This window comes from Garra rufa, chromosome 1 (genome assembly GCF_049309525.1).
Source record: "Garra rufa chromosome 1, GarRuf1.0, whole genome shotgun sequence".
Taxonomy (NCBI): Eukaryota; Metazoa; Chordata; class Actinopteri; order Cypriniformes; family Cyprinidae; genus Garra; species Garra rufa.
In genome coordinates this window covers 15856279-15883338 of record NC_133361.1, presented here as the reverse complement: position 1 = coordinate 15883338, position 27060 = coordinate 15856279, and the positions used below count along the sequence as shown (strand labels likewise).

Below are 27060 nucleotides of genomic sequence, written 5' to 3'. Positions count from 1 at the left end.
AACTTTTTTTTATAATGAGTGCAGGAAACACACTTGTGGGGTGCTTCTCAATACTAAAATTGTCAAATTCTCTGTTACTGTTGTGGGAAACACAATTCTTATATGTTAATATATATACAGTAAGCATTCATTAACAACACACGTTTTTGCTGCATATTTTTAATATACCTATTTATGAGCCTGTGTTACTGCGTGGATATTTTTCTCCTCATAAAAATAATAAAACAGTATTATTGTCAGGTTTATGGACTGTTTTGTTAGAGTTTCCTAGTGTTTCTCCCCCCATGGACTTCGTGTTTTGGTTTTTCCCTTTGTCTCCCCCTGTTGTTTCTGTTTGTATTGGTTTAACCTTTCCCCGTATTTGTTGAAGTTTAAAAGTCTGGGATTGGGAGTGCGACAAGGAGAAAACAGTAAATTTTGACACCTATAAGGAGGTTGAAAAGTATGAAAAAATCATAATAGTAAGGTAGTAAAAAGTTTTTAGGGTGGTTGTATTGTTATCTTGACAAAGAAAGGTTTTATTGTTATCTTGTCCAAAATTATCTGTATTTTTAAAAATATGACCAAAGTACATAAAAGTGCCCATAATCTAAAAGATCAGGTGACTACGGAAAGCAGAAAGTGTGCAATTCCACGCCTCTATTTAACAATCAACAGAGCTAGGAAACTCCGCAAATAACTTCAGATCGATCGACGTATAATTTGTCCGTAAATCAACTAAAGAAACAAAGAAATCACACTATAAACACTCACAGAAACCAAAGTCACAGAAGGCGCTGATTGTGGTGATTTCTTCAGACAGGTGAGGTGAGATACTTCAAGCAATTGCTGAATCCAACAAAGCGAAAGTAAACATAGAATAGGCTACTTGCTAAAGTTTTTAGAACAGAAAATAAGTCTACTCTGAACCCTAGTTGCTTGTTTTGTCAGCTTGTCTTAGTAGTAGCATATTAAGCTATTTTTCGTCGCTAATAAAACTATTCAAAGCTGCATTCCTGCTCAGAGCTGTTTTTTTTTTTAGAAGTTGAAGGGAACAACGTGTAGTATGTGATACGCAGGCCGTATACCCACTAGGACTGATAAAACGATTTTCGTGTAGGCTACCCACTTAAAAAACCGCGAGGATGTGTGACAACATCGTTTTGTGACAGAACTTTTAACTCACTATCATGTTACCGTATCATCATAAACAAGCAACTGTGATAAAATGGGGAATCAGGTCGCTTCGAACACCAATAATGCAAACTATATGCACTAGAAGTGTTGGCATTAAGTTAAATAGACATAGTGCTTATTTGTTTTGGAAAATATTAATAAATACAAACACAATTAATAATTTTATATTTTAAGGTATTATTCTCTTAGATTTGTCACTCAGCCTCAGCTGCTGTATTTGGATGTATAGCAATTTTCAAACTTTCAGTATGAATTTGCATTTATTGATTGATTTTTATTTTATTTTAGATGAATATGCTTTAAGACCTGTATTGAGACAATATTGGACAACGGTGAATCTCTCATGTTTGCCACAGTCTCATTATGATCTAGTTTTGATATTGTGATGTAATGTGATGATACTACTGCCTTACTTGCCCCTTGTGGGATTAATAAAGTTGTTAAACTTAATTTAAAGTACATAAATCAGTATGCAATGAGATAAATCTTATACAGTTCTGGGTATTTTAACATTTGTGTCATCTAAACAGTGTAGTAATTAAAAATCACTGAGAAGAACTAGTTACAATCAGTGACTTCCTACAAAAAAAAAAAAAAAGTTTTGTAAGTATGTAATCAATCTGGGATATATATGCAGTGTATTATCTCTCTCTCTCTCTGTGTTCATAGAGGGAAATGGCTGAAGCCAGTATCTCATGGGCTGAGGATCAGTTCAGCTGTTCAGTGTGTCTGGATCTCCTGAAGGATCCAGTGACGATTCCCTGTGGACACAGTTACTGTATGAGCTGCATCTCAGGATGCTGGGACGAGGAGGATTGGAAGAGAATCTACAAATGTCCTCAGTGCAGACAGACCTTCAGCCCAAGACCTGTTTTAGGCAAAAACGTGGTGTTTGCAGGAATGGTGGAGAAACTGAGGAAGACAAGACTCCAAGCTGCTTCTCCTGCTTCTGTTCACACTGGATCTGGAGATGTTCAGTGTGACTCCTGCGCTGGAATTGAACAGAAAGCAGTGAAATCGTGTCTTGAGTGTCGAAGCTCTTACTGCCAAAATCACTTTGAACAGCATGAGAATCTCTTCAGAGGTAAACACAATCTGATGGACGCCACTGGACGCCTGCAGGAGATGATCTGCCCTCAACATAATAAAATGCTGGAGATTTACTGCCGTACCGACCAGCAGTGCATCTGTGTGCTGTGTTTGGTGGATGAACATAAAAATCATGACACTGTATCAGCTGCCGCAGAATGGAAAGAGAAACAGGTACATCTCCATAGTGGATCTAATAAGCAACAGAAGTAGTAAAAAGAAATCTTACTGATCCCAGATTTTGAATGGTAGTGTTGGTTTAATTATAGTTGTGTTTTTTGCAGAGACACTTGGAGGAGAAACAGAGAAAATTACTGAACATAATCAGTCAGAAAGAGAAAGATCTAAAGCAGCTGAGAGAGGCTGTGGAAACTCATAAGGTGAGTTTAAAAAGATAAATGTTTAAGAAGTAGAAAAGTCTCAGTTTTGACTTTCCTCCAGTGCTGTCTCACTGAAGTCAATGTGATTGTAATGTGTGTCCTAAAACAGCGCTCTGCACAGACAGCAGTTGAGGACAGTGAGAGGATCTTCTCTGAACTCATCCGCTTCATTGAGGAACGTCGCTCTGAGGTGAAGCAGCTGATCAGAGATCAGGAAAGGGCTGCAGTGAGTCGAGCTGAAGAACAACTGAAGCTATTGAAGAAGGAGATTGATGATCTGAGGAGGAAAGACACTGAACTAGAGCAGCTTTCAAGAAGACAGGATCATGTTTATTTCCTTCAGGTACCAGAGAGCTTCTCAACCAATGAGAGTTTTAACAAGCTTCTGTAATTACAGTGAGTTTGTTTTTGTCTGTAGAGTTTGTCGTCCATCTCTCTCTCTGGATCTACAGATGACTTCACTGTCAGTTCTCAACTATCTTTTGATGATGTAGTGAAATCAGTCTCTCAACTCCGAGACAACCTGCAGAAGTTCTCCAGAGAGACTATAGAAAACCTGTATGGAAAAGGTAAATTAATTTATCCTCAAAAAAGAGTTAAGCACTTTTGATTGAATATAAACAGCAGGTTAAAATCTTTTTTTTTTTTTTTGGTGTTCGCAGTGAAAACAGTCGAGGTCATTCTGGCTCCTGAATATCAGACCAGAAAGGACTTCCTACAATGTGAGTTATTATAACACACACAAGTCTAAAATCCATTGTAGTAGTTAAGTTCATGGTGTAATTCAGTTCAAGCTGCAACAAATAAATGAAAACTGTCATAAATTGGTTCATGAATTAGTTGCATTTTGCAAAATAGTCTGTCTGCTGTCTGTTGTTTGTTGTCCCATACAATAAAAGTCAATAGGGTCCACTGTGGTTTGGATCCCAACGTTCTTCAAAATATTTTCTTTTGTGTTCCACAGCAGAAAGAAAAGTCATACAGGTTTGGAGGGCATTTAATAGAGCATGTGTGCATGCCATTCAAAAAATAATAATTAGTTTATTCCAGTTTTGAACCCAATATTTAGCAAAGATTTGCTGCAGCCTTAAATGGAATTCTGCTTCATAGGTTTCGTTGATAATTTTACCACTTAGGGAGATAAGCATTTAAAAAGTCTAAATGTATCATTATCATTCATTATAAAAACATGTTTTTTTTTCTCCATCAGATTCCCGTATGTTGACTCTGGATCTGAACTCAGTGAATTATTTACTCTGTCTGTCTGAGGGAAACACCGTAATCACTGCTACTGCCACAAACCAGCAATATTCTGATCATCCAGACAGATTTGATCATTGGTGGCAGGTGATGTGCAGAGAGAGAGTGACTGGCCACTGTTACTGGGAGGTGGAGTGGAGCAGCAGAGATGAGAGATTAGGAGTAGATATATCAGTGGCATATAAAAGCATCAGGAGAAAGGGACAGGCAGCTGGGATTGAAGCTGGACGTAATGATCAGTCCTGGAGATTGTACTGCACTCCTTTGTGTTTCTCATTCTGGCACAATAACATTGAGACAGTCCTTCCTGTAACTCGTGTGTCCAGTAGAATAGGGGTGTATGTGGATCACAGCGCAGGGATTTTGTCCTTCTACAGCGTCTCAGACACAATGAGTCTCATCCACAGAGTCCAGACCACATTCACTCAGCCGCTCTATGCCATGTTTGGATTTGATAGACACTCAACAGTGAAACTGTGTCGTCTAAACAATTAAATGATAAATCAGATTTTTTAAAATCTAAAAAAAAAAAAAAAAAACTGAAATAGAACTTTTAATAATTGTTTAATAATCACAGATATATTTTAAGAGTAAGGGTGTTTTCACACCTGCCTATAATAATTGCTGTAGTGCATGAGCTGTTAAACATTTGTTTGACTGTCATAAATAGCTTTCAAATCTCCCAGTAAAATATTTGTATTAAATACTGTGCAGGTTTTTTTTTTTTTTTTTTTTTTTTTGCTTCTATGAAGATTTTTTATTTAGCGTAATGTAGATGAAGTGACTACAGGAAGCAGAAAGAGTCTGACTTTACAACCTATTACCTACTATAGGGCACTTATACCCGATCAACAACACCTGGAAACACCTCAAATTCTAATTGATAGAATCATTAGCAAACAACAGCAATGAAACGCAAAACAAACAAAAAAATCACAGCAGGCAAAAATGCTGTTTTTTCATGCACCTGTTAAGTTTGAGATTTTGGGCTTTTTGTTGTTTCACAAAGTGTTTTTTTTTTTTTTTTTTTTCAGACTAGTGGAAAGAAAACACCCAAAAGACATTGTTAAGAGTTTCTTTTATAGCACATTATCTATTTGTGTCAATAGAAGTAATTTACAATCTATATTTTTAAAGGCTGCTTTCTCAAAGTGAGTTTTTTCTCCTACACTGAGCCATAAATCCCCACTTCAGTAACACTTTTTTATTCTTGTGTATATCCTGAAGGTTTTTACAGAGGGATTTGTTCATATGTATTTTGCTTGATTTTATACATTTTATTCCCCCCAAAATGGTAAAAATACATTGTTTTCTGTCTGTTCAAAGTATTTTCTGAATAATAGAGTGACGAAATGAGATGTAAAAACAAATCCTCTCTGTAAAAACAAGATAACTCTAATATGACAAAAAAGAATTCTGAAACGGACTTCATCCAGAGTTTAGATTTTTGTACTAGAAATATATGCAAATTAGTGCATATTATATTAAATAATGCCTCATTTGCATATTTAAATCTGACCTTTTTGAAAACTTGTAATAAAAAAAAAAGATTGCAATTATCAATGTATTCAATCAACTTGGTAAGTAAGGTTATAACTATTAGTACATTTTTACCCTATTCACCTGAAGTGTCTCGTCTTAAAAAGCATCTCTAACATCTCAACCAACAGGATTCGCCTGTTTATGAGCTCTTCAGGAGACCCAACGCTCCTGCTACTAAATCATCAATACCTTAAACTCCCCATTAGAAAACAAAAGCAAATATTTTTCCCATGTATGCATTTAAAATGTCAGAATGTTAAAACAAAATATGATAATGCACATTATGAAAAAACACCAGCTGTAATAAAATGTATACGAGGTATCAGCAAGTTAAAAGGAAGCACAAGCTTTCGGTTTTCCTTTTATGAATTATTGGATGTATAAGATCAGGTGACTTTATGGAAAGCAGGAAGTGTCTGATTCCACGCCTCTATTGAACAATCAGATAACGCTGCCAACACCCTAAGACCGATCGACGCATCATTTATCCATCATTCAACCAAAGACTCAAACACTATAAACACTCGCTGATTGTGATCATTTCTTCAGACAGGTGAGATCGCCACAAAGCGAAAGTAAACAGATTATTAGAACAGAAAATATAAATACTCTGAACTCTAGATGCTTGTTTTGTCAGCTTGTCTTCAGTAGCATATTAAGTTATTTTTCGTCACTAATACAAAGAAAATATACATAGCATACATATACTTTGCATTGGCTGCTGGATTAAACAACAGTTTGGACACACAGTTCTGCATTATGTTCTGAAATGTGTACTTCATGAAGTACGTGTTCTGTCTGAAGATAACGCACAAGACAAGGTTAGCACATTATTGTTGGTAGCCTAATTGTTCTTATTATTTTATTTTTGCTGTTCGTTTGTCATACAGTATACATCAATGAATAACGCATTTTTGGCTGTCGTGGGTGTGTGCATGAACGTAAATTCCAGCTACATTACATTTGTTTCTCATCACTTTATTGTGCACTTTTTGCACAGAAATAAGCATTTTTTTTTAAAGATTTCTGGACATTTTTTCGGACTGTTTTGATCCATATTCCTGCGAAATTGATTTATCTTTATTTTATTTTGTCAATATTCTTTTTTTTTAAGAGATAAAAATGGTCCAACCTTGACATGGCAATACAATTCTATCACATTATTTTGACAGTTAAAATTTTGGGCTGGTTTTTGTTGAAGTGGGCGGGTTTTGGTAAGCTTTTGGGCTGGAAAACACTGCTTGAAGACCATATGGTTTAGGGCGGGGCCTAGCAAAGGGGTGGTTTGAGTACACGATTAAGATATCTATAAAATAATTTTGACTAGTCAGAATGTTAATTCTAGATATCTACAATCAAATTCTTCCTAGTCACAAAGCTGAATGCGGATATCTCCAAAGAAAGATCTTCCTAGTCGAAAATCTGATTGAGATATCGAGAATTAAATTGCAGATATCTTTAAATAAGTTTGGACTAGGAAGAATTCCAATTCAAGATATCTCTAATCAAGTTTTGCCTAGTCAAAAATCCAATTCAAGATATCTACAACTGTAATTTGACTAGTAGTAAATTATTTACAGATATCTACAAATATATTTGTGGATATCTTTAAAAAATGACGAAGTAAAGATATCTCCAATTGGATTATGACTAGTAAAAACCCAGTTAGAGATATCTTGCATTATAATTTGCACTAGTGGCAACTCAATTAGAGATACAGGGGTTGGACAAAAAAACTGAAACACCTGGTTTTAGACCACAGTTAGTATGGTGTTGGGCCTCCTTTTTTTGGCCAATAGAGCATTTCGTCTTTGGAATTGTCATATACAAGTCCTGCACAGTTGCCAAAGGCATTTTGAGCCATTCTCCTCTTGCAGATCAGGGGTCAGGTCACTACATGATACTGGTGTAGGAAAATGTTATCTGACTCGCTCCTCCAAAACACCCCAAAGTGGCACAATAATATTCAGATCTGGTGACTATGCATGCCATGGGAGATGTCCAACTTCACTTTTCTTGTTCATAAGACCACTCTGTGGGGTTGGACAATGAAACTGAAACACTGGCCAATATAATGTTGGAGGTTTCATGGCTATATTTTTGCAGCCTGGTGGCCAATCTTCACTGACTGCACATTCCACCAGTAAGAACAGGTGTGAACGTTGACTATGTGCACCCAATGGTTCAGACATTGTACTCTGAAGGTGGTACCATGTATCAGGATGATAATGCACCAGTACACACAGCAAGACAGGTGACAGAGTGGTCTGATGAACAAGAAAAGTGAAGTTGGACATCTCCCATGGCATGCATAGTCACCAGATCTGAATATTATTGTGCCACTTTGGGGTGTTTTGGAGGAGCGAGTCAGATAACATTTTCCTACACCAGTATCATGTAGTGACCTGACCCCTGATCTGCAAGAGGAGAATGGCTCAAAATGCCTTTGGCAACTGTGCAGGACTTGTATATGACAATTCCAAAGACGAAATGCTCTATTGGCCAAAAAAAGGAGGCCCAACACCATACTAACTGTGGTCTAAAACCAGGTGTTTCAGTTTTTTTGTCCAACCCCTGTATCTCTAATTTCATTGTCACTAGTAAGGATATAATTAGAGATATCTCTAATTACGGTTCTGCCTATAGTGAAAATTCATTTATAGATATCTTTAATTACAATTTCTATTAGTCAAAACTCATTTGTAGATATCTGAAAATATTTTCCAATGGAAGTTAATGGAAGAATATGACTAGTCATAAAATCATTATAGATATCGCTCATGGATATTACGACTAGTCACAAAAACATTGTAGATATCTTGATTGCAACTATGACGAGTCAAAACAGAATTATGACTAGTATGGCAAAGAGTATTTAATGCTAAAACGGCTTGCCATATAGCTGCATTTCTGCTCAGAGCTGTTTTTTAGAAGTCCACAAGATGGCGGCGCGTGCAGACGCAGCGGCTCGGAGCTCCCAGACACACAGCAGCGTTTTTGTTTTTTTAAGTATATTTAGTTTACTCTATCAGGCACTAACTCAACAATTACACTATGGACGAGCCGAACTGCTTAAAATTGGAAATCAGTATACGGATTACTCGCCGGGAAGCCTAAATTTCATTCCACCTGAGATCCTGCGCTCTGAGAAGCTCAGCGGAACGCTCATCATACCGCACGAGAGGCGTCGGAGACGGCGAAGAGACCGGAAGCAAAAGCGGGGAAAGAGAGCCGGAGTACGGGCTAGGCTACAAGCTAACCCACACAGACCAGCGCTTCCGAGTGTCTTTCTAACAAACTCCCGGTCACTCGTGAACAAGATGGACGAAATAAGACTCAGGATTATTTCACATCGCCTTAACCACTGTGCTATGGTAATCACAGAGACTTGGCTGGATAATGCCGTTCCCGATGCGGCTATCGAGCTAGCGGGCCGCTCTGTATACAGAGCAGATAGAACAGCTGACTCCGGTAAGAACAAAGGCGTCGGAGTGTGTATATACATTAATAATGCCTGGTGTACATCGGCGGACATTATTAGGTCACATTGCTCCCCTGACATTGAATATTTATCACTAAAATGCAGACCTTTTTACACCCCGAGAGAGTTTGCTGCTATTGTTATCACAGCTGTTTACATACCATCTCGGGCTAATGCTAAGCTAGCGCTAGAAGAGCTGCATGAAGCTATCGACAGCCAGCTGAATGCATACCCGGAGGGAGCTGTGATTGTAGCAGGGGACTTCAATCATGTGGATTTAAAAACGGTGATGCCCAAACTACACACCAGCATACACTTTCCAACCAGAGAAAATAATATATTGGATCAAGTATACACCAACATCCCAAGAGCATATAAAGCAGCCCCATCTCCACACCTAGGTTTATCAGACCACATCTCCATAAACCTGACTCCATCCTACAAACCTCTGATCTGCAGAACAAGACCAACTGTCAAAACGGTCCAAGTCTGGAATGAGGAATCTACTTCACGCCTGCAGGACTGTTTTGAAAATACAGACTGGGATTTGTTTGCAAGCACAGACCTGGAAGAATATAGCTCATCTGTTCTAGCCTACATAGCCTTCTGCACTGACACTGTGTTAACGACCAAGACCAGCATTATGTACCCAAATCAAAAACCATGGCTTGATAGGAATGTACAGTCATTACTGAAAGTGAGGAACGCTGCCTACAGGTCAGGGGACAGACTGGCTTACAGTAATGCTCGGAAAGATCTCAAGAAGGGCATTAAAGCAGCAAAACACAGATATCAGCAACGCATTGAGGGCTATTTCGAAAATAACAACCCCCGCAGCATGTGGAGAGGCATTAAAGCCCTAACGGACTATAAGAACAGCCCCTCGTTGTCTAGCCATGATGCCACGCTCCCTGACACTCTGAACCAGCTCTTTGCCCGCTTTGACGGACACTCCAACAGCATGGAAATTCAGACAGCACCATCACCCACAGAGGAGCCGGTACCTGTCTTCGAATGCCATCAGGTTAGATCCACGTTGAGGAGGATCAATGTCAACAAAGCAGCAGGACCAGACAAGGTCCCAGGCCGCACGCTGAAGTCATGTGCTGACCAACTGGCGGGGGTGTTCACCAGCATCTTCAATCTGTCTCTGCAGCAGGCTGTAGTCCCAACATGCCTCAAATCTACTACCATTATTCCTGTGCCCAAAAAACAGTCAGTAAAATGTCTGAATGACTACCGCCCGGTCGCTCTGACACCGATAATCATGAAGTGCTTTGAGAGACTTGTTCTCACACACATCAAAGCCAACATCCCTGCAGACCTGGATAGCCTACAGTTTGCTTACTGCAGAAACAGATCAGCAGCGGATGCAGTCTCAATCGCTCTTCACACCAGCTTTACTCATCTGGAGCATCCAAATACATATGTTAGGATGCTATTTGTAGATTTCAGCTCGGCATTTAATACCATTGTGCCATACAAACTTGTAAACAAGCTGTATGACCTGGGACTAACCACCACACTTTGCTCATGGATTCTGGATTTCCTCACTAACAGACCTCAGAATGTCAGGGTGGGCAACCATACATCATCTGTTATCACAATTAACACAGGAGCACCGCAGGGCTGCGTTCTTAGTCCAGCTCTTTTCACCCTTTTCACACATGACTGCAAACCCATCCACTCCTCTTCTAACACCATAGTGAAGTTTGCTGATGACACCACAATAGTGGGAAGGATATCAGACAACAATGAGTCTCACTACAGAGAGGACGTCCAACACCTAATCAACTGGTGTGTGAACAACGATTTGGTTCTGAACACTGCCAAGACAAAGGAGATCGTTGTAGACTACAGGAGAGCCAAGAAAACAACACCACCTCCCCTCCACATAAATGGTGAGGAAGTTGAGGGGGTGAACGACATTAAATTCCTGGGTCTACACATAACAAAAGATCTCACTTGGACCACTAACACATCCCACTTAGTGAAGAAAGCTCAACAGAGACTCTTTTTCCTAAGAAAACTCAAAAAAGCAAAAGTGCCAACCCAGCTCTTAGTAAATTTTTACAGGAGCACAATAGAGAGCATCCTCTGTTACTGCATCACAGTGTGGTATTCCAGCTGCACTGCAGAAAACCGTCGAGCTCTGAACCGGACCGTCAAAACTGCTCAGAGGATCATAGGAACTAAACTCATGAACCTCGACATGGTCTATGCTAGCCGTCTACAGAAGCGAGCTAGCAACATCATCAAGGACCCAACTCATCCAGGACACAGACTTTTTGTACTCCTCCCATCAGGGAAAAGATATAAGTCAATCAGAACCCGCACAAACAGACTAAAGAACAGTTTTTTTCCCAGAGCTGTAGCCTGTGCCACCCCCCCTACACACAATAGTTAACCCTTCCTCTCTCTCCCGCCTCTACCTCATGTTTGCTTTATGACATTAATGGTTGCACTACATTAGCACTGTAAATAGTGTTATATTTATTTATTACTAGACACTTTATAGGACATTCATATTTGTACTTAACTAGCACACTGTAAATACTGTTACATTTCTATTCCTTAAATTTCTTTGTCTTTTACTATACTAAGTGCCTTTTTTATTTTATACATTTATTTATTTAGTTTTATAATTCTACTTTACTATGTCTAATATTTTTATCTGTGCTGCTTTTCTTGTTTTATTGCTGCTGGTCTCTGTGAGCTACCAAACAAATTTCGTTGTATAACTACAATGACAATAAAGTCTCTTTATCTATCTTTATCTTTAAGGGGAACAGCTGTGATGAAATGGGGGAAATCTGTCTGCTTTGAACAAAAAAGCAAACTAATGCACTACAAGTGTAAGCATTAAGTTAAATAGAATTTATAGGCTATATATCGTTTTTAAATCAATATAGTTATATTGATGTATTAGTTTTAATTTGATTGTCGTTCACAATGCTTCATGGGGTTATTTCAGAAAAACCTGTTTTGTAAGTATACCAATCAGGAAGGTATAGGCTCTCCAGTTCTAAGAAGGAACTCAACACTTGAGCTGCAGTGTCTATCGTCTCTTTATCTGTCTTAATATACAGTGAAATGGCAGAATCCAGTATCTCATGGGCTGAGGATCAGTTCAGCTGTTCAGTGTGTCTGGATCTCCTGAAGGATCCAGTGACGATTCCCTGTGGACACAGTTACTGTATGAGATGCATCTCAGGATGCTGGGACGAGGAGGAATGGAAGAGAATCTACAGCTGTCCTCAGTGCAGACAGACCTTCAGCCCAAGACCTGTTTTAGGTAAAAACGTGGTGTTTGCTGAAATAGTGGAGAAGCTCAAGAAGACAAGACTCCAAGCTGCTCCTGTTTCACCTCCTGTTCCCTCTCGTCGTCTTCATCTTAACACTGGATCTGGAGATGTTCAGTGCGACTCCTGCACTGAAATTAAACAGAAAGCAGTGAAATCGTGTCTGGAGTGCCGGAGCTCTTACTGTCAAACTCATCTTGAACAGCATGAGAATCTCTTCAGAGGTAAAAAACACAATCTGATGGACGCCACTGGACGCCTGCAGGAGATGATCTGCCCTCAACATGATAAAATACTAGAGATTTACTGCCGTACCGACCAGCGGTGTATCTGTATGCTGTGTTTGGTGGATGAACACAAAAATCATGACACTGTATCAACTGGAGCAGAACGGAAAGAGAAACAGGTACTACTTTATACTGGATCTCGTAAGCAACAGAAGAAAGTAACTTTTTTTCAACAGCAGTAAAAAAAATCTTACTGACCCCAGACTTTTGAATGATAGTGTTGGGTTAATCATAGCTGTGTTTTCCACAGAGAGATCTGGATGAGAAACAGAGAAAATTGCAGAAGATAATCCAGCAGAAAGAGAAAGGTCTTCAGGAGCTGAGAGAGGCTGTGGAAACTCATAAGGTGAGTTAAGAGAAGATGAAATGTTTGAGTCTTAGTTACAACTGAAGCCAAGCTGATTGAAATGTGTGTCCTATAACAGCGCTCTGCACAGACAGCAGTGGACGAAAGTGAAAGGATCTTCACTGAACTCATCCGCTCTATTCAGCAACGTCGCTCTGAGGTGAAGCAGCTGATCAGAGATCAGGAAAGAGCTGCAGTGAGTCGAGCTGAAGAACAACTGGAGAGACAGAGGAAGGAGATTGATGATTATAAGAGGAGAAATGCTGAGCTTGAGCAGCTTTCAAGCACAGATGATCATGTTTATTTCCTTCAGGTAACAGAGATCTTTTTATACCTGCAGGACGGAGATAATCTCAAGGTTCAAGAGTTTGTGGTGTTTTTATTTTTGTGCCTGTAGAGTTTGTCGTCTGCCTCTCTCTTTGGATCTCCAGAAGGCTTCATTGTAAGTTCTCGTCTGACTTTTGATGATGAAGTGAAATCAGTCTCTCAGCTCAGAGACAAACTGCAGCAGTTCTCCAGTGAAGCAATAGAACAGATGTCTTCCACAGGTACATTTCTAGGGTTTCACTGACTCAAGCCACAATCAAGCCGCTGTAGGTTTTGCATAGTAGTGCTAATTTCTTTACCTGTACAATATTGCTTGTGATTGTTTTGTTTTTTTATCTCATGAATTAGTTTATTTAAATATATAGATTTGTGTTTGTTTGACATGAAAATTAAACTGCAGATGCTTTTTGTGTTTGCAGTGAAAACTGTGCAGGTCATTCTTGCTCCTGAATATCGGACCAGGAAGGAGTTCCTGCAGTGTAAGTTACTGTGAAGAACTGACAGTGTTGTTTTACACTAAATTAATTCTATGTTTGTTTGTTTTTCCTTTGTGTTTTTAAAATGCATTGGCTGCAACAGATAAATTATAAAATCAATTATGAAAATAACCATACAACAAACATTCAGATTTAGTTGCATATGTGATCCTGGCAGAAAACACATTTGGCCATGGACAAATTCGAAGGTTTATGAGTGCAGACATTTTGAAACAACAAACAATTTGGTCAAAGGACAAAAATAGCTTAGCAGACCAAATCTATGCCTAAAGAACAGAAGCGCAGCCCGGTTCCCAATTGGGCTCCAGCACCAGGATAAGTGGTAACTGTTATTCAAAGTGTTTTTTAAAGTAGCCAAAAAAGAAAGAATGCTTCCAAAAGATGCACATTTAGCATAGATTTCTACGTTTTTTTTCATAGACTTTAATTTGCAATATGTGCGCTCTTAAAAATAAAGGTGCTTTAAAGGATAACTATTGCCAAAATGCAACCTGGGCTGGTTTTTTTTTCTGTAAATGAGACAAACATATATCTAAAAGCATAATTACGACAAATGAGATGTTTTTGAGATTGACCATGATTTAGTTTTGAGGTCAATGGTCGGTGAATGGGAGTACTAGGGGCATTACTTTGAGCACATCAAAATCGATATTTTTACAACACTAAGAAGGCTCGACACACCATGAAATTTTGCTCGAAGTATCGTCTGGGTCTCTACACATGAACTCCAGCATTGAGAACATTGTTTGTGTACACAGAGTTTACTAAAAAGAAAGGTTTTGAACAACTCACTTTCACTGTTTGAGTTTCCGCTCGTGGCCGTCTTGCCAGTCAAGAAGTGTCCATCTCCGAATGCGAATGAATGGACTCCATAGGACGAAATATTAGGCTTATATGAGGCTCTTTTTACAACTAGAAGGTTAATATTGTTTTTCACTTGCGACAAAACGAATTAGCCTTGCATTTATATGGAAATATGCTTTAGGAGCTATCCATTCTCGCATTCGGAGATCGACACCTCTTGACTGGCAAGACAGTCAACTCAAACAGTGAAAGTGAGTTGTTCAAAAACTTTCTTTTTAGTAAACTCTGTGTACACAAACAATGTTCTCAATGCTGGAGTTCATGTGTAGAGACCCAGACGATACTTCGAGCAAAGTTTCATGGTGTGTCGAGCCTTCTTATTGTTGTAAAAATATCGATTTTGATGTGCTCAAATTTATGCCCCTAGAACTCCCATTCACCGGCCATTGACCACAAAACTAAATCATGGTCAATCTCAAAAATGTCTCGTTTTTCGTAATTATACTTTTAGATATAAGTTTGTCTCGTTTACAGTTAAAAAAAAAAAAAAAAAAAAAAAAAAACAGCCCAGGTTGCATTTTGGCAATAGTTATCCTTTAAAAGTTTCTTCAAGCGATGCCATAGAAGAACCATTTTTGGTTCCACAAAGAACCATTCACTCAAAGGTTCTTTAAAGAGGCATCTATTTCCTATCATTTTATAATCTGAAGAACCTTCTTTGGCTACAAAGAACCTTTTGTGAAACAGAAAGGTTCTCCAGATGTTAAAGGTTCTTTATGGAACCACTTGGACAAAAAAGGTTCTTCTATGGCATCATGAAGCATCTTTATTTTTACATGTTTTTTAAAGTGAAATAAGAACATTCTGAGGCTATTTAATCCCACTAATCCGTTATCAAATAGTTATTAGTTGCAGCCATAAATGAAAGTCTTCTTGATAGGTTGAACTGTATTGAGATTTTGTTGATTTTGGCACTTTTCAAAACCCATCAAATTTTCTTGAACCCAACTTTGAAAGGTCACAAACGATTGTGGCTTTTTCCTCATTAGATTCCCATCCATTGACTGTGGATTTGAACTCGGTGAATAATTTACTCCGTCTGACCGAGGGAAACTCAGTAATCACTGACACTGGCATACTCCAGCAGTATCCTGATCATCCAGACAGATTTGATTCTTGGGCCGAGACGATGTGCAGAGAGAGAGTGACCGGACGCTGTTACTGGGAGGTGGAGTGGAGCGGTAATGGGAGGTTAGGAGTAGATATAGCAGTGACATACAAGAGCATCAGGAGGAAGAGAGATGGTCCTGACAGTGCCGCTGGACGTAACAATCAGTCCTGGAGTTTGTTCTGCTCTCCAGACTATTGCTCATTCTGGCACAATAACACTGAGACAGTCCTTCCTGTGATACATGTCTCCAGTAGAATAGGAGTGTATGTGGATCACAGCGCAGGGATTTTGTCCTTCTACAGCGTCTCAGACACAATGAGTCTCATCCACAGAGTCCAGACCACGTTCACTCAGGCGCTCTATGCTGTGTTTGGATTTGATAGACACTCAACAATTAAACTGTGTCGTCTATCCAAATAAAATCCTGTGGAGGTTAGATTATTTTGTCACATCACATAATGAAGCAGAAATACCATTAGTTAACTTACAATAATCACAGATGTATAAGAGCAAAACATATAATCATCTGAGTATGAATTTTGAAAGTGTGAGATTTTGTTGAATTTGATGAAACATTTTGACTCTCAAAAGTATAATATGAATATATTTAATGGCAGGAATACATTTGTGAAACTATTTGAAAGTATCTATTTCTACATTGATTACTCATTAAATGTGATTTGATACAATCTATTGTAACAATTGACAAACATGACTAAACCAATAACACAAATAATTGCACTTTTTTTTTTAAATTTGTAAAATAAAGTGATCATTCACAGTGCAGGGTGGTGAAATTAAGTGACTCCCATATAGTTTCAAATGATTCACAAACTTACTCTTGCCACGATTTATCCAGTGTTATCTACTTTTGCATGCTAAGAACATAAAAAAATCTTCAGACTCTCTACACAAACGTTAATTACATGCAAAATCATTTATGCAAATCTAATCAGTGTAATGGTAGAATGAGGTATCAGGAAATTAAAAGTAAAGCTCATGTTTGCATGACTGAACTTTGTTTGAATGAACTTTGTAGCTTTGATATACCATAGATGAGGTGACTTAAGGGAATTAGAAATGATAATACTCCACGCCTCTATGTATAGATCAGTAACGATTGGAAATGCGGCAGATAGTTTCAGACTGATCTACAGATCCTTTGTCCTTTATTCAGCTTTGTTTTAATTCGTCAAATCACAAAGTCGCAGAAGGCATTAATTGTGGTGATATTCTCTAGATACAGGTAAGTTCAGAGACACACAGGGATGTTACTGTATGACTGTGTTTTGCTCTTTATTAAGGGTTTTTGTGTTTTTAGACTCTGAAATTCTTAATTCGTTTCTGATTTTCTAACTCCAGCAACCAAAAGTAAATAGAAAAAATGGCTATTACAATATAGAATGTATATGTTTTCTTTGACGGTTTTAACTCAAGTTATTTTTCATCATTAAAGCAGAGATTTAAACATTTTGAGCTGCATTTCCCCTGATAGCTGTTTGTGTAAACATGAAAAAAAAAAAAAAACGGAAAACAGGCTTAAGATGCTCTACATAAAACGATAGAAGACGTAAATAAAATGTATATCTTAAAAGCTATATTTGGCTGCTCGTCACGCTATTTATTATCGAGCTAAAAATATAATTATTTTAAATTGGAGATGCACATCATTTCCATGATTCGTGTAAATAAAACATACCCACACGTAAGACAAAGTTAACAAATCCATATATCTTTCATGAAGCTCATTTTTATTTCACTTTTATTTAATGGAGATAACATCAAGAATTGTCAAACGAACGAACGTCCCCTACTTCTTATACAGGTAGTTGCGACATCAAATTGACGTTATTGAATGTTCCGGGAAATCTAAAGTTGTATTGTTGTGTCGGTCACAGCGCCTTAACTGCCGTTTTGCATCCGGCAATTATTCATTTAAAAATGAAGATCTGAGTATAGGTTTCGTTGTTTGAAAGGGGGAAAAAAAGAACCTGTTATATGGTAGCGAGCCGAATGCTGAAAAACGAGAAATAATTAGGGCTGCTTTGGTTATTTATAGGGATTCGTTCAAGTGCTGATTGAGTGTGATTGCTGATGATGAATTGGCCGTGTTAATTATCTGCGCGTGCTCCTCACAAAATTGGTTAATAAAACCTCACTTAAAACCTTTCTGACCCGTCAGTTTATTTCGTTGTGAGATTGTAAATCGAGAGGATGGCACCGCGTATGCATTACTTGTTGATTGTGGTTTTGATGTGTCTTGCCAAAGAGCATGTAAGAGGTGAGGACTTTTGACTTCATTACAGAGCGCAAAGAAAACATGTCAACACGTATCCATACAAAATATGACTTTAGGCACATGTCCGAATGTATGAATATACAGTACAGATGTCTAGTTAAAAAAACTTTGTTGGTCTAGTTTAAATAACCTACAGTTTATATGTAAATTGTATTTATGGTTTTCCATAGTACAAGGAAAACACAATGACAAAGATCATTGAAAACTTTTATGTATTTATTTAGGAACTGCTAAGTTGAAAGAAAAGCCGTTACCAGGTATGTATGCCATCACTACTAAGTCTTTTTTGTTAATTAATGCTTTGTACTTTACCCGTTAAACAGCCCTTTTCAATTTAGCATGGGGACTGGGTTAAAATAACCCAAATTGGGTTTATTATTATTTTTTTAATGCAGTGAGGGGTTTAGTGATGAGGTTTCTGTTTTGTGTTTGTATGGCAGAAAAGCCAGGAGTGTGTCCAAAGGCAAACAAAATACTGCCATGTGCCAATGACGGTCAGTGTCCGAAATATGAGAAATGCTGCAGCAATGGATGTGGACATGTGTGTATGGCACCACCTAAAGGTATGTTATACTAATGCACCGGTCAGCTTTTCCCCTCATTACAGTGATTTGGAGCATTCAGTGATCTGGTTTATCATGTGTTTGTATGACAGAAAAGCCAGGAGTGTGTCCAAAGGCAAACAAAATAAAGCCATGTGCCAAGTCGTGTGCCAATGACAGTCAGTGTCCGAAATATGAGAAGTGCTGCAGCAATGGATGTGGACATGTGTGTATGGCACCACTTAAAGGTATGTTATACTAATGCACCGTCAGCTTTTTCCCCATTACAGTAATTTGGAGCATTCAGTGATCTGGTTTATCATGTGTTTGTATAAAAGAAAAGCCAGGAGTGTGTCCAAAGGCAAACGAAATAAAGCCATGTGCCAAGTCATGTGCCAATGACAGTCAGTGTCCGAAAGATGAGAAATGCTGCAGCACAAAAGGTGGACGTAAATGTGCACGTCCACAGACTTCTAAAGGTATTTGTTCTGATTCTTGTGTCCCCAACACGCACATTGTTCAAACACATGGCTTTTCAAATTTAAGATTAATAATACTTTAAATACAGCTAGCTCTAAAAGGAAAACTTGAGGTTCATGCTTTGATTCTTTTGTGCAGTCTATGAATTTGAATGCCACAGACTAAATCTGACTACTGTTACCATCTCTGTTTCCATGCAGAGAAACCAGGGAACACAGATGTGTGCTGACAACTCTCCCATGATGATCAATATCCTTCCAGACAGATGTGTTGCCCAACCACCTGTGGCCAGACATGCAGCTATAACCAAGCCAATTTAACCATTGGAAAGTCATTGATTTCTTGGTTGCATTTTTATCTCTCTCTCTCTCTCCATGGTATACTTGATCTTTTGCATTCATTTAATAAATCTCACAGTTTATTGAAACTTCTCTTCGATGTGTTGTTAGGGTGAAATCTAAGTCTACCAGAAATAAAAAGGACACAGGGTAACCCTGTGGAAAAAATGTATTTGTGTAAATGTTGGTTTAACAGATTTGAAAAATGATCTGTGCTAAATGAGTTTAAATTTGTCTGAATTTTATTATTAATCTAGTCTTCATGACAATGTATAATAACTGAATTATTTGACCCTTTTTTAAATGATTTAAAGACTAAATTTTTTTTTTTTTTTTTAAACCAATATCTGAACTGTGAATCTTGTAAGACATATATAAAATCAAAGACTAGACTATAGTTGAGATCAGCAAATCAAGCCACTTAAGATGAATGCTATCACTGACATGCCACAAGACAACCAAAACAAACACACGAAAAAGAAACCAAATTTTCAACAGCCCAACTAAAACAGACATCATCTTAACCTCTTATTCGCAATGAATTATCGGTTCATTTGTAATAAAGGTTTTAATTCTTTAATCGCATTCTGACATTTCGTGACCAATATCTTGATTTTCTCAGGGGGTAATAGTGGATTAGAGTCAGGGGGAGCCCTCAATAGCTAGAGATTACCCAAAATGCACTGTCAGAGTCGTGCGTGTGCTGATGGAATTCCCGCGTCTCACCAGAAGATGGCGCCCGCAGCTGAATTATCCATCTGTTAATTTTACAACACGCATTACGCGTGCACGAGCAGGTACAAGTTTATTTAAGTTGATTTTGAAATTGTTTAACCAGGTTTTATACATAATTTCCGCGACAGAGTTCAAGATAAATCCTTTAAGCTTACTACTGGAACTGCCCGTTTCAAAAGATTTTTAAAGGGCAAGCAAACCATGCAAAAGCGGCAGTCCTTCCGGTGCATTTAGTGTCCGAATTTACTCACTCGTTTTCATTCTCTCCTTCAAGTGAACTGTATGAAGGAAGGTTCTGCAAATGTTAGATTAACGTTCTGGAAACGTTCTAAAAACAAACTAACATTCTAACATTTTGGGAACATTAGAATAACTTTAGAATAACGTTCTGGGAACCAAAAAACTAACATTGTGGCATCCAAAAACTAACATTCTTGGAACTTTAGAATAACATTCTGGGAACCAAAACCTAATGTTCTTGGAATGTTAGAATAACATTACAATAACGTTCTACAACCCAAAAAAGAATGTTTTGGGAATGTTAGATTAACGTTCTCATATTGCCTCGTATTTTATATTATTACACCTGATGTTTTGTGTGCTTGTTTTTCTCCATAATGAGCATTATGATTTTATCTTTATCATATTTTGAGCAAAATTGTTTCTGTCCTGAATATGTGCTTGTCAGTATTTTTGAGCAATATTGTAATAATACCACATTAGATGTAATATTATTAATCATTTATACATAATTTTGCATGTAATAAATGTGTATACAGTGTTTATTATTAAGCCCCATGAGACTGTATAAGTACTGATTCATCATGACAAAGTACTGAATTACTAGTAATTAAATAACTTTGATTTAATTGGTCAGATGGCACAGTTTCACTGTTGTATCATTTTCTAGTCCAAACATGGCATAGAGCGGCTGAGTGAATGTGGTCTGGACTCTGTGAATGAGACTCATTGTGTCAGAGATGCTGTAGAAGGTCAAAATCCTTGCGTTGTGATCCACATACACTCCTATTCTACTGCTGGAGACTGCAGGGAGTTCAGTCTCGATGTTATTGTGCCAAAATGAGCAATAATCTGGAGAGCAGAACAAACTCCAGGACTGTTCATTACGTCCAGCTGCACTCGGAGGACCCTCTTCCTTCCTGCTGATGCTCTTATACATCACTGCTATCTACTCCTAACCTCCCATCTCCTCTCCACTCCACCTCCCAGTAACAGCGTCCAGTCACACTCTCCCTGCACATCGCCTCGGTCCAACAATCAAATCTGTCTGGATGATGGGGATTTGGCTGGTATTTGTCTGCAAAAGTCAACACTGTGCTTCCCTCAGACAGATGGAGCCAGTTATTCACTGAGTTTGGATCCAGAGTCAACAAGTGGAAATCTAAAGTAGATACATGCAAAATTGTTCAAACAAATTACAAACATCAAGTGAAAACAGTTTCATAGCATTACTTCAGCATAAAACAGTAAAACTCTTCCATTCAAGTGGATTTTTGTGACTCATGTTGTAGAAACTCTTCTCTGGTCTGATATTCAGGAGTTAGAATGACCTGAACGGCTTCCACTACGGATATCCCTACCTAGAAACCTCTAGAAAACATCTCTTTGCAACTGCTGCAGTTTGTCTCTGAGTTGAGAGACTAATTTTACTAAATCATCAAAAGAAAGACAAAGCTGAAGACATCTGTAGATCCAGAAACACAAAGACAGGGTCAGCAAATTAGAATGATTTCTGAAGGATCATGTGACACTGAAGACTAATGTTGCTGAAAATGTAGCTTTGCATCAAAGGAATGAATTACATTTTATTTCTTACGTTATTTATACATTCTTAAACATAAAGTATCATACATTTTCTTTTAAATTTTAAATTAAAGTTAAGTTAAGAACGGCTGAAGAGATTGTTTACGTCATTCCTATGTCCTGAAAATTAAACGTTTTAAATATATTTAATATAAAATATATACAAACAACGCATGCATGTGCGATCTAGAAATGCAGCTCCAAATGTTTTAGTGACTAAAAATAACTGTACACTGTATAAACGTACACTGTCAATTGAAACATTTATAGTTTAGTGTAATTAAATTCTATATTAGGATTTAAAAATGAAAAGAAACAAAGGCAGAAAAAAAACGAAACTAAGTACTCCCATTTACCGACCATTGACCACAAAACGAAATCACGGTCAGTCTCATAAACGGCTCGTTTGTCGTAATTATGCTTTTAGATACTGTATAAGTTTGTCTCGTTTACAGTAAAAAAAAAAAAAAACAGCCCAGGTTGCATTTTGGCAATAGTTATCCTTTAAAATCTTAAGGCAGCTGCTAAACAAGTTAAGTTGAAACTGGGGAAAACTTTTTACAGTGATAGGTATGAGCCCTTTTGAAATGGAACACAGGGCAAAAAAAGTCAAATGGCAGGGGCTTTATCCAAAATCGCCCCCTATACCCTATTCACTATACACACTGAAAAAAAATTGATTTGATCTAAATTTAAACAAGCACATTTATTTGGATTTACTCAATTTTATTTAGTTAACTTAGTATTAAAAAAATGAGTAATATTGCTGCAGCTCATACAAAACGCTGCTGCCAGGATTCTGACTAGAACCAGAAAATCAGAGCATATCACACCAGTCCTCAGGTCCTTACACTGGCTTCCAGTTATGTTTAGGATCGATTTTAAAGTACGTCTACTATAAAGCACTCAATGGCCTAGGACCTACATACATTGCAGATATGCTCACTGAATATAAACCTAACAGACAACTCAGATCACTAGGATCGAGTCAGTTAGTAATATAAAGGGTTCACACAAAACAAATCCGCTTTTAGCATTTTATTTTTAATGTTACTTGCATAGCCTATATGTTGGCTGCATTTTAATGGTTTCTATGTTCATGCAGAAACTTGTAATAAAATCTTCTTATACAGGTAGTTGCGACATCAAATTGACGTTATTGAATGTTCCGGGAAATCTAAAGTTGTATTGTTGTGTCGGTCACAGCGCCTTAACTGCCGTTTTGCATCCGGCAATTATTCATTTAAAAATGAAGATCTGAGTATAGGTTTCGTTGTTTGAAAGGGGGAAAAAAAGAACCTGTAATATGATAGCGAGCCGAATGCTGAAAAACGAGAAATAATTAGGGCTGCTTTGGTTATTTATAGGGATTCGTTCAAGTGCTGATTGAGTGTGATTGCTGATGATGAATTGGCCGTGTTAATTATCTGCGCGTGCTCCTCACAAAATTTGTTAATAAAACCTCACTTAAAACCTTTCTGACCCGTCAGTTTATTTCGTTGTGAGATTGTAAATCGAGAGGATGCATTACTTGTTGATTGCGGTTTTGATGTGTCTTGCCAAAGAGCATGTAAGAGGTGAGGACTTTTGACTTCATTACAGAGCGCAAAGAAAACATGTCAACACGTATCCATACAAAATATGACTTTAGGCACATGTCCGAATGTATGAATATACAGTACAGATGTCTAATTAAAAAAAACTTTGTTGGTCTAGTTTAAATAACCTACAGTTTATATGTAAATTGTATTTATGGTTTTCCATAGTACAAGGAAAACACAATGACAAAGATCATTGAAAACTTTTATGTATTTATTTAGGAACTGCTAAGTTGAAAGAAAAGCCGTTACCAGGTATGTATGCCATCACTACTAAGTCTTTTTTGTTAATTAATGCTTTGTACTTTACCCGTTAAACAGCCCTTTTCAATTTAGCATGGGGACTGGGTTAAAATAACCCAAATTGGGTTTATTTTATTTTTTTAATGCAGTGAGGGGTTTAGTGATGAGGTTTCTGTTTTGTGTTTGTATGGCAGAAAAGCCAGGAGTGTGTCCAAAGGCAAACAAAATACTGCCATGTGCCAATGACAGTCAGTGTCCGAAATATGAGAAATGCTGCAGCAATGGATGTGGACATGTGTGTATGGCACCACCTAAAGGTATGTTATACTAATGCACCGGTCAGCTTTTCCCCTCATTACAGTGATTTGGAGCATTCAGTGATCTGGTTTATCATGTGTTTGTATGACAGAAAAGCCAGGAGTGTGTCCAAAGGCAAACAAAATAAAGCCATGTGCCAAGTCGTGTGCCAATGACAGTCAGTGTCCGAAATATGAGAAGTGCTGCAGCAATGGATGTGGACATGTGTGTATGGCACCACTTAAAGGTATGTTATACTAATGCACCGTCAGCTTTTCCCCCATTACAGTAATTTGGAGCATTCAGTGATCTGGTTTATCATGTGTTTGTATGACAGAAAAGCCAGGAGTGTGTCCAAAGGCAAACGAAATAAAGCCATGTGCCAAGTCATGTGCCAATGACAGTCAGTGTCCGAAAGATGAGAAATGCTGCAGCACAAAAGGTGGACGTAAATGTGCACGTCCACAGACTTCTAAAGGTATTTGTTCTGATTCTTGTGTCCCCAACACGCACATTGTTCAAACGCATGGCTTTTCAAATTAAAGATTAATAATACTTTAAATACAGCTAGCTCTAAAAGGAAAACTTGAGGTTCATGCTTTGATTCTTTTGTGCAGTCTATGAATTTGAATGCCACAGACTAAATCTGACTACTGTTACCATCTCTGTATCCATGCAGAGAAACCAGGGAACACAGATGTGTGCTGACAACTCTCCCATGATGATCAATATCCTTCCAGACAGATGTGTTGCCCAACCACCTGTGGCCAGACATGCAGCTATAACCAAGCCAATTTAACCATTGGAAAGTCATTGATTTCTTGGTTGCATTTTTATCTCTCTCTCTCTCCATGGTATACTTGATCTTTTGCATTCATTTAATAAATCTCACAGTTTATTGAAACTTCTCTTCGATGTGTTGTTAGGGTGAAATCTAAGTCTACCAGAAATAAAAAGGACACAGGGTAACCCTGTGGAAAAAATGTATTTGTGTAAATGTTGGTTTAACAGATTTGAAAAATGATCTGTGCTAAATGAGTTTAAATTTGTCTGAATTTTATTATTAATCTATGGAAGCATATGTGTAGCAATATTCAATTTGCAATGCAAAATGGCAATACAATATTCAAAAAGGCAATGTAATTCTGTTTAAATTTACATTTTCAATCGCCTCCACGTCTGCAAAATTTGGTGCATAATGAAATTGAAAATTATATTATTTACATTTGCCATTTCCAACAGTAGTCTTAAGTTGTATAGTGCATACTATTTTAATGCTTTAGAAGTAGCAAAATGAAAATGTATAACCCAAATTGGTTTGATATGTGTAACGTGTCCAAGCAGAAACAGTAGCAAAATTATCATTTAAATGTTATTTGTCCTGAATGCATTTAGACTAAGAGTCAGGACACTTACGATTGCATTTTCATCATGACGCAGTGGGATATTTGTAGCAAAATTCAATGCGGCTTTGAAAATGCATTCCGAGCTGACCACGCCCACCCTACGTCAATCATTGCGTCAAGGCGGGGATTGGCAGAAGCGCGTTACGTTTAGATCGTTTGAAACATGGCGGCTGGAGATCTGATAAGATCGTTGAATTCATTGGCAGATGAAGTGGAGCGTGAACAGAGAAATAATGTTTAGAATATTTTTACGTGTATGTAGGTGACAGGACAAGATCAATATTGAAGCATCTTGCAGAATTGTCGGCCTTAACAGGCCTCGACACTCGTTTGGCTGCTGAAACCTTGAGAGTGGTGGAAGATCGATTATCTTCGTCAAAATCAAAGACAGCGGTCACGCCAGCCGCGTCTTGGTTTGCTTGTCTAATCGCGCACTTAAGGTGCGTTCACACCGGACGCGAATGAAGCGGCAAGCGCGAGTGATTTACATGTTAAGTCAATGCAAAGACGCGAATAGCCATCCTGCGGCGCGAAACGCGCGAATGAGGCGGCGCGAAACGCGCGAATAGCGCGAATGGCGCGGCGCGCATTGAGCGTTCAAGCGATTGCCGCGCCATTCGCGCGAATCGCGCGAAACGCGCGAGTTCAAAAATCTGAACTTCGGCGGAATTCCGCGCCGCGGTAACCAATCAGGAGCTTGCTCTAGTAGTGACGGAGGCAGAAATCCGAAACAACAATGGCGGACAAAATCACCGTTGCTGTCTGTGGTTCCTCGGAGCTGTACGATACATCTTTGGACTTTTGTAGAAACAGGAATAAAAGGGATCTTGCTAAGAATAAAGTGAGTGAAGAGGTCGGACAATCTGGTTAGTTTTAAAAAACGCTCTTTACTCAATTTAACCTACATATACATACATATTGAGACTACAAGCAAGCTAAAGCTGGCAAATTGAGCTCATTCACCTATTTTACAACTACTTTCCCGCTGACGAGTGGCAGAAGCCCCTCCCTTCACGCGAATTCGCGTCTGTTGTGAAGAAAATGTCACGCGCGAATGACGCGAATTTTACCGCGCGAATGGCGCGAGTAAACTCAAATGTTCAAGCGTTCAACTACGCGCGAATAGCGCGTTTTTTCCGCGCAAGTCGCGTCCGGTGTGAACGCACCATTACGTGCTGAGAGCAGTCCAAATGGATGTAAAGACGCTGTCAGAATGTTTCCTTTCTACTTTGATATACACATGCATATACCGGTATATATATATATATATATATATATATATATATATCAGGGACGGATTATGGGTTGTGTGGGCCCCTGGGCAAAACATTCGCGATGCCCCCCCCCCCCCTCCCCCTCCCTATGATGACATGTATAAATCTGACGATGCGGTCAAAATAATATGTGCTGTGAATTTCTTGCCAACTAGAGCCACGGCGGGCAAATGATAAATGAAACCTTTTGTCCTACCTTAAAACTTCGTAGCTACAGTTAATGTTGTCGTTAGCTGTGTGCATAGGTGGGTAACGAATTACATTTACTTCATTACATGTACTTGAGTAGATTTTTGGGGTAACTAGTACTTTTAGAGTATATTTAAAGATAGGTACTTTTACTCTTACTCAAGTACATTTAT

At 38.2% G+C, this 27060-nt stretch overlaps 3 protein-coding genes and 1 long non-coding RNA gene across 4 annotated transcripts in view; all 4 read left to right on the top strand.

Moving 5' to 3' along the window:
- The window catches only part of LOC141290255 (interferon-induced very large GTPase 1-like), a 453394-nt gene that overhangs the window by 165798 nt on the left and 260536 nt on the right, over positions 1–27060 (top strand). The gene's annotated exons all lie outside the window — the stretch shown is intronic.
- Positions 661–4582, top strand: LOC141331451 (E3 ubiquitin/ISG15 ligase TRIM25-like). The gene is made up of 7 exons (XM_073836504.1): positions 661–802; positions 1846–2439; positions 2550–2645; positions 2755–2988; positions 3064–3214; positions 3308–3367; positions 3856–4582. The coding sequence occupies exons 2-7, from the start codon at positions 1852–1854 to the stop codon at positions 4398–4400; spliced, it is 1674 nt and encodes a 557-aa protein (XP_073692605.1). The 5' UTR covers positions 661–802; positions 1846–1851; the 3' UTR covers positions 4401–4582.
- LOC141331422 (E3 ubiquitin/ISG15 ligase TRIM25-like) lies at positions 12021–16126 on the top strand. Its single transcript, XM_073836478.1, has 6 exons — positions 12021–12636; positions 12768–12863; positions 12943–13176; positions 13261–13411; positions 13610–13669; positions 15541–16126. The coding sequence occupies exons 1-6, from the start codon at positions 12022–12024 to the stop codon at positions 16080–16082; spliced, it is 1698 nt and encodes a 565-aa protein (XP_073692579.1). The 5' UTR covers position 12021; the 3' UTR covers positions 16083–16126.
- On the top strand, positions 24130–24808 carry LOC141331443 (uncharacterized). Its single transcript, XR_012355260.1, has 3 exons — positions 24130–24265; positions 24356–24496; positions 24698–24808. It is a non-coding gene; the product is annotated as an uncharacterized lncRNA (long non-coding RNA).

Bases quoted from the DNA above. Each gene is read 5' to 3' on its own strand.
- LOC141331451 (XM_073836504.1), top strand. From the start codon at position 1,852: ATGGCTGAAGCCAGTATCTCATGGGCTGAGGATCAGTTCAGCTGTTCA. The intron at 3,215-3,307 runs GTAAATTAATTT...TGGTGTTCGCAG, and splicing joins AGAAAACCTGTATGGAAAAG to TGAAAACAGTCGAGGTCATT. The intron at 3,368-3,855 runs GTGAGTTATTAT...TTTCTCCATCAG, and splicing joins CAGAAAGGACTTCCTACAAT to ATTCCCGTATGTTGACTCTG.
- LOC141331422 (XM_073836478.1), top strand. From the start codon at position 12,022: ATGGCAGAATCCAGTATCTCATGGGCTGAGGATCAGTTCAGCTGTTCA. The intron at 12,637-12,767 runs GTACTACTTTAT...TGTTTTCCACAG, and splicing joins CAGAACGGAAAGAGAAACAG to AGAGATCTGGATGAGAAACA. The intron at 13,177-13,260 runs GTAACAGAGATC...TTGTGCCTGTAG, and splicing joins ATCATGTTTATTTCCTTCAG to AGTTTGTCGTCTGCCTCTCT.